The 10,984-nt window shown below is 44.4% G+C and overlaps 2 protein-coding genes across 2 annotated transcripts; one reads left to right on the forward strand and one right to left on the reverse strand.

Annotated features, from left to right (window-relative positions):
* Nucleotides 1-790: 790 nt before the first annotated feature.
* Nucleotides 791-2,094, forward strand: LOC125541151 (peroxidase 2-like). The gene has a single exon (XM_048704619.1). It carries the CDS (start codon nucleotides 855-857, stop codon nucleotides 1,812-1,814), a length of 960 nt encoding a protein of 319 aa, XP_048560576.1. The 5' UTR covers nucleotides 791-854; the 3' UTR covers nucleotides 1,815-2,094.
* Nucleotides 2,095-4,272: 2,178 nt separating this feature from the next.
* LOC125541152 (peroxidase 2-like) lies at nucleotides 4,273-6,023 on the reverse strand. Its single transcript, XM_048704620.1, has 2 exons — nucleotides 5,565-6,023; nucleotides 4,273-5,258 (listed from the first exon to the last, which is right to left on the reverse strand). Exons 1-2 carry the CDS (start codon nucleotides 5,988-5,990, stop codon nucleotides 4,494-4,496), a joined length of 1,191 nt encoding a protein of 396 aa, XP_048560577.1. The 5' UTR covers nucleotides 5,991-6,023; the 3' UTR covers nucleotides 4,273-4,493.
* Between the last annotated feature and the right edge of the window lie 4,961 nt (nucleotides 6,024-10,984).

Genomic DNA, 10,984 nt, shown 5'->3' on the forward strand with positions numbered 1-10,984 from the left:
GCCGCGGCCGGAGCGGCCAGCGGCGCGGGGGGGGGGGGGGGGGGGGGGGGGGGAGGGGGGGGGGGGGGGGGGGGGGGAGGGGGCTCAGAGCCTGGGACGTGGTTCCCTTATCACATGAGTTAGTTGGTAGTATTTTTGGCCTTTAAGTTAAGCGAAATTAAACATTTCTCTCCCTTAATTTAACCGCTGATAATTTTTGGTCACTCAGTTCTAAAACCGAACAACCTTTTTCTTGGGGAAAGCCATAATGTCGGTGTGTATTATTCGGTAAAAATAGTTATCCACAAGGGTAGCAATTAGAGCAATGCTAGAGCTACGTAAAAAGTTCTACGTAATTAACGTAACGAACCAGGTGAATGAATACGATTGGAGATAAGGGGAGGACGGGCCCACCCCTTGAAAATTGAGAGGGGGGGGGGGGTAGTTGTTAGGTAGTTCAAGTAAATGGCGCGTAGCTCTTCGTAGATGTAGGATTTTCGTAGCAATTAATAAGGTTGGGGGATCATGCTGGCAGATAACATCATGGTTCGGTGGTTCCCCGCAGCCTTCTTTTAGCAAGTTCATGAGCAGCTCTATTGGCTTTCCCAGGGCAATGCATGAAAGAAAATTAAACAAGCAAAACGACCTAAAACCAAACAACTTAATCCCTCAACTAACAAAATCATTTGATCCCTCTCAAGTGGTTTATCTATGAGGTGGCATGGAACCATGTTCTACGTATGGAATATCTCTTTCTCGCTCACTTCCTCCCATCTATAAATAGGATCTGCACATATGAGCAGTCCACACAGCCACTTCTCGAGGTCCATCTCCACCTACACTCACAGGTCCATCAGCTAAACTAGCTAGGAGCCATGGCTAAGCTTGCCATTCTGATCTCATGCGCCATGCTCCTAGCCGCGGCGTGCCATGGCCTGGAGATGGGCTACTACCGAAGCACGTGCCCGAAGGCCGAGGCGCTCGTGCGCGCCGAGGTGAAGAAGGCCGTGCGCGCCGACGCCGGCTCCGGCGCCGGCATCATCCGCATGCTCTTCCACGACTGCTTCGTCGAGGGCTGCGACGCCTCCGTGCTGCTGGACCCGACGCCGGCCAACCCGCAGCCGGAGAAGCTGGGCGCGCCCAACAACCCCAGCCTCCGGGGCTTCGAGGTCATCGACGCCGCCAAGGCCGCCCTCGAGCGCGCCTGCCCCGGCGTCGTCTCCTGCGCCGACGTCGTCGCCTTCGCGGCCCGCGACGCGTCCTACCTCCTCAGCCACGCCAGGGTCAGCTTCCACGTCCCCGCCGGCCGCCTCGACGGCCGCAGGTCCATCGCCAACGACACGCTCCTCTTCCTGCCCGGCCCGACCTCCAACCTCAGCACCCTCGTCTCCGGCTTCGCCGCCAAGGGCCTCTCCGCCGAGGACATGGTCGTGCTCTCCGGGGCGCACTCCATCGGCCGCTCCCACTGCTCCTCCTTCGTCCCCGACCGCCTCGCCACCCAGTCCGACATCGGCGCGCCGCTCGCCAGCCTCCTGCGCCGCCGGTGCCCAGCCAGCCCCACCGCCGCCAACGACCCCACGGTGGTGCAGGACTTCGTGACGCCCAGGAAGCTCGACAACCAGTTCTACAAGAACGTGCTCGCGCGCAGGGTGCTCTTCACGTCCGACGCCGCGCTGCTGTCCTCGCAGGACACGGGGAGGATGGTGCGCGCCAACGCCAGGTTCCTGGCGTCGTGGGAGAAGAAGTTCGCCAAAGCGATGGTGAAGATGGCCAACATCGAAATCAAGGGCAGCGGCGTCGGCGAGATCAGGAAGAACTGCCGCCTCGTCAACTAGCTGGCAATGCACATACGCAAAAGCTACTACTACTTGATCCCATTTTATCCCATTTTCGATTGGTTGTAAAGCTACATTTTGATCTCATTTTGTCCCATTTTCGATTGGATGTAAAGAATTGTTTCCCATCCGTGGGTTCTTCTTTGCTCGGGTTGCTTTTTTGAAGGGAAGATCCTGTTTTATTTGTTGATTATTTTTCTCCTGCCTGCTGTATATCTGTTTGTCTGGCCTGCACTGCCTTTCTCAAAAAGATGTATCAATACATCTTTGTTGTTTGATTTGTACTTAGGTGAGATTTGCCATAGCATTGTAGTGCTAGATGTTTTACATATCCAATTGGGCCTGGCATTGTTCAAATCCGAATGAAACATTTTGCTTGAAACTTCCGTTCCTTCTTAAGAGAAAAGCCAACAAAAAACCAATTTTGGCCGCCAAGGGTCTTCGGCCACACTATACACATGGACATCAGGTTCAGCCTTTTTGGTCGGATGCATTACTTTGTTGGACCTTTTTGCACGTAGGGTGGATTGTATGGGGGTGTGGCCGCCGAACAACATCCAGGCATCGATACCCTAAATGCCAAAAGAGCACCACCGATTCGCACTACAGTGGAGAAGATCTGAGCGTATTCAGACTTGATCTTGAAGCACCTTTTCAACTCTGAATCTGTCAAGAGGCATGAGTCGACTTTGTCCCGTGACTGGAGAAGATCCGAGCGTATTCCCAATACCGAAGTCAACCTAAATGGCCCGGTCCACTTTGTCCCGTGAGCGATTTTTTATTTTGTTCTCTTCGGGGTTTTAGTCGACTTTTCACAAAAAGGAAGATGTTTTTCAGGAGTTATTCATTTTGAAAAGCTATTAAAAATAATAAAACATATCTTATAAAATCGTTTAGTATGTGTTTTATTAAAAAATAGTGTATATTAAAAAGTTCACATATATTTAAAAAATCTTAATCGTGTATTTTAAAAAATTCTTCATATAATTAAGAAGTTCATCCTATATTATTACTTTTCAATTTAATAACAAAAATTTCATCATATATTAACAAAAAAAGTTTGATATGTATTTGAAAAATGTTTACCATATACTAAAAATGTTCATTGTCTATTTTTATAAATGTTCATCATATAGTGGTAAAAATGTTCACCGTATGTTGCAAAACTATATAAATCTGGTCAAACTTAATTTTTTTGACTTTAGACAAATCTTTTATGCGGAGTAAAAAAGAAACGAAGGGAGTACAAAGCTGCTAATCCTAGTTGTTGACGACCCTGCAAATCTTCCTGATCTCCGCATTGGCATTGGTCTTGAGCTCGATGGCCGCCATCTTTATCATGGGCCTGGCGAACTTGCTCTCCCACCTCCTTGGGATAAGTGTGTTCTTCACCACCTTCCTGGCTGTCCTCCTGGACAACAAGGGTGCCGCATTGGAGGTGAAGAGCACGTTGCATTTGAGCACATTGGTGTAGTACCGAGTGTCCAACCGGTTGGGCGTCACAATGTCCTGCACCACTATTGGGTCCAAATGGGCGGGCCCACTCACATATATGCCTTCGGCAAAGGCTCAACAATTTGCCGACCAAGGGCGGCAAATAGGAGCTCTCGCCTCCGTGCATCAACTACCATGGCACTTTCTGTTTTTGTCGAGCCGTGCTTTGGTATCTGGTTTTTTATGGAGGGGTGGCCTCTGAAGCCCACTTTGCCCTATGAGCAGTTATATATATTTTTTCTCTTTGGTTTTTTATTTAGGTTTTCACCAAAAAAGGACGTTGACTTTTCGGAGATAGATATTTTATAACCCTATTAAAACTATTAGAAATTGTTTACTATGTGTTTTATGAAAAAGTTTAGTATATTACAAAAAGTTCAGTGTATATTAAAAAAAATCAATGTGTACTAAAAAACTAAAAAATGTTCATCATATTATTAAAAAAGTTCATCCTATATGAATAATTTTTCAATTTATCAAAGATGTTCATCGTATATTAATAAAATGTTCGGTATGTATTCAGAAAATGTTCACCGTATACTAAAAAAGTTCAGTGGGTATTTAAAAAATGTTCACTCTATATTAAAAAAAAGGTCACCGTGTATTGCAAAACTATAAAGAAATTTAAAAAATGCAAAAGTAATAAAGAAAAGACCCCGATAAATCCCAAACATTCGAAGTTTGCTCATAGCAAATAGAACGTTTTTTATGACAACTTTCAAGACCTGGCATCAAGGTGAGTTGGTACTTTTTTCAGTTTCAATACGTTGTATCAAGGTGATACATCTGCGAATAGTTTACAGCCGGATTATGCATTGAGTGTACAGAGCGTATTGGGTTTTGTGTGAGAAACAAGAGAGATTGTGTGGAAAGTAGTACAGGTCTCGGCGTGGAGTGTGATGCGCATGGTCAAGATTCATGAGTGACCATGAAATTAAAACACAGAGCAAAATCGGTAACATGATGAGCTAAAAAACAAACTTCATTTGAGAAGTAATATGATCAAGTATAATTGAGCCAGCTATTTAATTTAACCAAAGAATGGAACAATAACATGCTTCTACTTATAACTTAACCAAGGAACCAAAATGCAGGGAATCAACAAGGACGGATGCTCCAAAATAAACTGGTGGGAAAACCTAAACAGTGTGCACGCTTGGTTTTAACTACAAGTGGCTGGCAATCCTAGTTGTTGACGACCCTGCACATCTTCCTGATCTCCCCATTTGCAGCGGTCTTGAGCTCGATGGCCGCCATCTTCACCATCGCCCTGGCGAACTTGCTCTCCCACCTCCTTGGGATAAGTGCGTTCTCCACCACCTTCCTGGCTGTCCTCCGGGACGACAAGAGTGCCGCGTCGGAGGTGAAGAGCACGTTGCGCTTGAGCACATTGGTGTAGTACCGGGTGTCCAACCGGTTAGGCGTCACAATGTCCTGCACCACTGTTGGGTCGTTCGTGAAGTTGGGACTCACCGGACACTTGCTCTGCAGCAGGGTGGCGAATGCCGGGTTCATGTCCGAGGGGTTCGGCGGGAGGCGGTCGGTGAAGGACGAGCAGTGGGACACGCCGATGGTGTGCGCGCCGGAGAGCACCACGAGGTCATCCTCGTCGAGGTTCTTGGCCCTGAAATTGTCGACGAGCTGCGAGAGGTTGAAGAACGGTGGCGGAAGGAAATCGAGCGCCTCACTGGAGAGGGACACGCGCCCGTCCAGGCGCCCTGCCGGCATCCTAAAGTTGATCCTTGCACGGCTGAGGAAGAAGGAAGCGTCTCGGGCGGCAAAGGCGATAATGTCGGCGCAGGAGACCCTCCCGGGGCAAACCTTCTCGAGCGCCTCCTTGGCAGCGTCGATCACTTCGAAGCCACGCAGGCTTGGGAAGTTGGGTGGGCTGAGCTTCTCCGGCTGCGGGTTGGCCGCTGTCGGGTCGAGCAGGACGGAAGCGTCGCAACCCTGTAAGAAAACGTCGGGCGCGCACACACATGTTAATCAACACCTGGCATCACACCGACAAAATGCTAGAAACATGTCTGTACATACCAAGAAGAAATAAAATATTTATCTGACATCTGAATTAATCGGAGCATGCTTACCACTAGCAGTATTCTATCCAGCAATACGATTTTAGCAATCACCATTAACATTTCTTTAAGAAAACATTCACGAGGTTTTATGCCTTGCGTACTAATCACATGCACATGACAGATATTCTGCAGTATTACCACATGCATGGATGGATTTTCAAAATTTTAACTGTACCTGGACGAAGCAGTCGTGGAAGTGCATCCGAATTATCCCAGCGCCCAGGCCAGGGTTCTTGGACGTGGCGTTCCTCACGGCCTCCCTGACGATGTTCTCCGCCCGTGGGCACGAGCGCCTGTAGAAGCCGACACGCAGCCTCCGTCGTCCCGCAGACGGAGAAGGGGTCGGGCTCGGTGGACTAGCAGTAGGTGCGGCCATGCTTGGCGGGCTTGGTGCCGGGAAGGTGTAGCTCGGGCTAGCAGCTGGGGAGCTAATGTGGCTTGGATAGGAACCTTGATAGGCTGGCATTTCGGCTACCGGCGGACTAGCGTAGCTTGGGTAGGAGCCTTGGTAGGCTGGCATTGCGGCCGGCGCGGAGGTTTTTTGAGCAGTAGCCACGGCTCCGAGCGATGCAAGCAAGATGGCAACGGCGAGGTTTGCCATGTCTGCAGGTTCGGTGCTTGAAACTGCCTGCGCTTCGGCCTCTGTGCCTCCTGACGCTGTTGCGGCCGTCTACTTATAGATGGGCTCTGTGAGGTAGTTCGAGGAATGTACCAGGCACGAATTGTTGCTTCGGCTGCTATACATGTGTACAGCTTCTTTAATTAGTATATCGTTGTAGTTCAATGTCAACTGGGCACATGGATGAACATGAACAACTCATCGATCCGGGCTGCGCCGACGGAGCTTCTGAGTTGCTCGGGAGTGATTCATGGGAAGGTAGGTAGCGTAGTAAGACAAGTTTATATCAACACACTGTAATGCCAGTGGAAGGAGGCGAAGACTTTTTTGGAACAATAATTCCATGCATGTGTTCAACCAGGATTCCAACTGTGTTGTACAACAATGCTGCGGCGTGATGTACGATGAACAAGTTCTTAACATGTTACGATGCCCACTGGGAGATTTTTTGTTCTGTTTTGAGCGGGCGAATGGGCAACAACCGGTTGTTGGTTAGTATCCGTTATGCAAACAAGTCCGTTAATAGTTTGACATGTAGTCCTAGATTTGACAATGGTGCTCGTATTTTTTTGGATTTATTTCAGCGCTTTCAGTAATATGCGTTCAACGAGAGAAAACGTCCCTGTCGATTACAAAGGTGTGAGTGCCGGCTTAGTCAATCTCAAGATGATGTGTTGACTTAGTTTCTCGGAGGTGTTTGTAGGGATAGAGTGTGCGTGCATGTGTTCATATGACTATGAGTCAGTGTATGTGCGTATGTATGAGCGTCTGCATGTTTCCTGTATTCTAATTCTTTTTTCCTTGGCATGTATTAAGCTTTAAACTCCAAGTGATTAATAGGCATATAGGACACATTAGAATAGGAGAACGACCTCCTGTGGGCATAAACTAACACATACTCCCTTTAAACAAAATGTAAGACGTTTTTTATGCCCTATACAAAATCAAAAAATGGCTTACATTTTGATATATAGCTTGTATTACGGTAAGAATGCCTTGTATGTTGACTAATTTTCTTTTAAAAAGAGGGTCCACCGAACCTCAGCATGAGACGGTGCACACAACCATATACCATTCAGTACTAAGTACCGAGCATCCAGAGTGTTGTACAAAAATTAAAATGAAAAAAGCTCAAATCTCGAAATCACTAGTGCAGAATCGGGCTTTAGCGCCAGTTCGTAAGGCCCTTTAGCGCCGGTTCTACAACCGGCATTAAAGAGTGGGGACTAAAGCCCCCCCCCCCCCCCCCCCCCCCCCCCCCCCCTCCCCCCCCCCCCCCCCCCCCCCCCCCTAAAGTGCCACCACGTGGCACGAGCCTGGCCCCAGGTGCGGGTAGATCATTAGTACCGGTTGGTAACACCAACTGGTACTGAATGTTTAGGGTGTTTTTTTATGTTTCTTTTAATTTTGTGTTTTCAATTCAATTTAATGATTGTTTTACATTATAATGAGTTGTTAAATCATTAAGTGAAAGTACCGCAAATTAGTTTCAACTGGATGCATGTGGATCCTGGCAGCTAAGTGATCAAGTATATGCCATATCCATATTACTTGATCACGTGATCAAGTATATGCCATATTCATATTACCTTGATCACTATCACTTAGCTAGGATCCATCTAGTTGAAACTAATCTGCGGTTTTTTTCATAAATGATATAATAACTCATCAATATCATCATCATCATATTAATATAAAAACTATTGCATCATATCATCACCAACAACATTATATACTAGCTAGCTAAAAATCATCATAGTCGTCATTACCACTATTTAATCATCATAGTCATTACCACTATCTAATCACCACCAACACTAACTTAAAGAAGAAACATTCACTTATACCAGAAGCAAAGATATCATCGAGTTCAACATGGTCATGATATTATAAGCGTTCATAACATCACAAAAGCAAATCACTCTTTGAGATTAAGTTCAGGACGAAGAACACGAACATGAGAGGACAAGTACTAAGAGCATGAACTAGCTAATCACTCATGCTGCTCTCTCTCAGGTAAAATAGCATAGAACATGTATAGCTCTCCTGATTCATCATATTGGAGCATGCAGATGAACCTGTCTCCTAATCGTGGGTTGCGCTTCTGATTGCTGCCCCCTAGTACTTCTCTGCGATCATTAACAATTTTGCTCCAATATTTCACTATTAAGCATTCCTCGCTTTTAGAAATCCTAAATGTGTGCTATGTAGGATGTCTTGGCCGTAAGCTAACCACTGGCATGCGACCTTTAGTCTCGATCCACTAAGGCACAACTGTCATCGGGAGTCCCTGTTCAAGAACATCGTATAGTAATATACTTAGCAATGAAAGTTTAGCTTGAAAAATAATGTATATATGCAAATGATGCACTCATGATAAATGGTAAAAATCATACCATCTTTTCTAAATAGATGTGACCGTAGTTCAATACGATCACTATTGATCGCACGTTTTGAGTACTAAGATTTTCAAATTCAGGAAAATAATTTATCTTGACAGCATCAAGATTCTCAAGCCATGAAACATAATGACTTGTCTCCTCGCAGTTTAGTTCAGCCCCGGGACAGTGGACGGTCCTGTTTACCAAGCGCCAGACATGTTTGCTTGAATGGAAATAAGTTGTCAATAAAAATTACTTGTCAACTATTTTTGAATAAAAAATATGAAAGACATAAATATGGTTAAGAAACTCACATAATGTTAGAATTGGAGGTGTCTGCACATTCACCCAGATATCTCTATTACCTTCAATATCATCTCCCGGACGAATATCAAAGGTGATAATCATATCAGGCTCAAATGCATAAGCATGCATAGTGCTTGCCAAGTTTTGCATTCAAAATAGGTGTATGTGTCTGCATTGTATAATTTGACGTTGAAGGTATAACCATGCTCGGTCTTCAAGTAAACTTTTTTTACCTCCATAGTTTTGTTAGGACTGAAACATATCTTATCCAAGACAAAAATTCTGGCATGACAGGGGATACGCTAGTAGAATAGTGAAAAATTAAAATTATAAGTTGAAGCAAATGAAGCATAAGTCATGCTTAATTACGAAAAAAGAATTGTCGTTGTGACTTACTGTATCCACTTCGAAGTTCTCATCCAGCTTGATGCTGAAGCGCCTATCATCAACCAGAAAATTTCTGTCGCACAGGCCGCGCTGGTCTTCGCAGTATTCACACATAATGAAACCGTGTTCATCGTCAGACGACATTCCTATGTTCATAGGTGAAACATTAAACACTTATTAATTCTGTTAATTCAACTAATTTAACTAGTTCTATTAGTTCAACTAGATCAACTAATTAATTAAACTAATTCAACTAAGCACTTACTAAAAATATACCTAAATAAAGTACATCAACTAATTCAACTAACTAGTACAACTAATTCAACTAAACTAGTTATATTAATTTTCTTACTAAAAATAAAGTAGCCAGTTCTATATCGTAAAATTTTAATTAGATGATCAAATCTCATATAACTAAATTAAATATATATCTAACATATAATTTCTATCTAATTCATCTAACATTTGACATTAATATCTAACATATGTTTATATATATGTGAAACATTAAACACTTACTAGTTCTATTAATTCAACTAAATAAACTAGTTCTATTCATTCAACTAAGTCAACTAAGCATATAAACATTAAACACTTACTAGTAATATTTTAATTAGATCATCAAATCTCAGATACCTAAATTTTCTTATTAAAAATAAACTAAATTTATTAATTCAACTAATTCAACTAACAATTTATTAAAAATAATCTAGTTCTATTAATTTTCTTATTAAAATATATAAAGCAGTTATATAAAGTAATATTTTAATTAGATCATCAAATCTCATATACCTAAATTTTTCTTACTAAAAATAAACTAGTTCTAATTCAACTAGCTAGTTCAACTAAGCATTAACTAAAAATAAACTAGTTATATTAATTCAACTAGTTCAAATAATCTCATATACCTAATTAATATCTAGCTAATTCATCTAACAATTGACATTAATATTTAACTTTTCTATCTAATTCATCTAACATTAACATTCTAACATTCTTATCTAGGTAATTCATCTAATTCGATCATCTAATTAACAATTTGACATGCATTAATCTAAAAAACATAAAACAGAAAATAAGTTAAAAAATGTGTGTGTGTGTGCGCGCGCGCGTGTGTGTGTGAGGGCGGCGGCGTACTGGCGGCGGGGGCGAGACGGCGACGACGGGCGGCGGGGGCGACGGCGAGCGGCGGGGCGGCGAGGGCGAGGGCGCGCACGGGACGGGGGAGAGGTTGGAGATGGGAGATGAAACTGAAATTTTCGCAAGTGCTATATATAGCAGGGGCCTTTAGTACTGGTTGGAGCCACCAACCGGTACTAAAGGCCAATTTTGGCCAGGCCAAGCGGCGGAAAGCGGCCCCCTTTAGTACCGGTTCGTGGCTCCAACCGGTACTAAAGGGTGGTGAGGGAGTCCTGGATTGGGGGGTGTTCGGATAGCCGGACTATACCTTCGGCCGGACTCCTAGACTATGAAGATACAAGATTGAAGACTTCGTCCCGTGTCCGGAAGGGACTTTCCTTGGCGTGGAAGGCAAGCTTGGCGATACGGATATGTAGATCTCCTACCTTGTAACCGACTTTGTGTAACCCTAACCCTCTCCGGTGTCTATATAAACCAGAGGGTTTTAGTCCGTAGGACAACATACACAACAACAATCATACCATAGGCTAGCTTCTAGGGTTTAGCCTCTTCGATCTCGTGGTAGATCTACTCTTGTACTACCCATATCATCAATATTAATCAAGCAGGACGTAGGGTTTTACCTCCATCGAGAGGGCCCGAACCTGGGTAAAACTTCGTGTACCTTGCCTCCTGTTACCATCCGGCCTAGACACATAGTTCGGGACCCCCTACCCGAGATCCGCCGGTTTTGACACCAACATTGGTGCTTTCATTGAGAGT

Source organism: Triticum urartu, chromosome 2 (assembly GCF_003073215.2).
Source record: "Triticum urartu cultivar G1812 chromosome 2, Tu2.1, whole genome shotgun sequence".
NCBI lineage: Eukaryota > Viridiplantae > Streptophyta > Magnoliopsida > Poales > Poaceae > Triticum > Triticum urartu.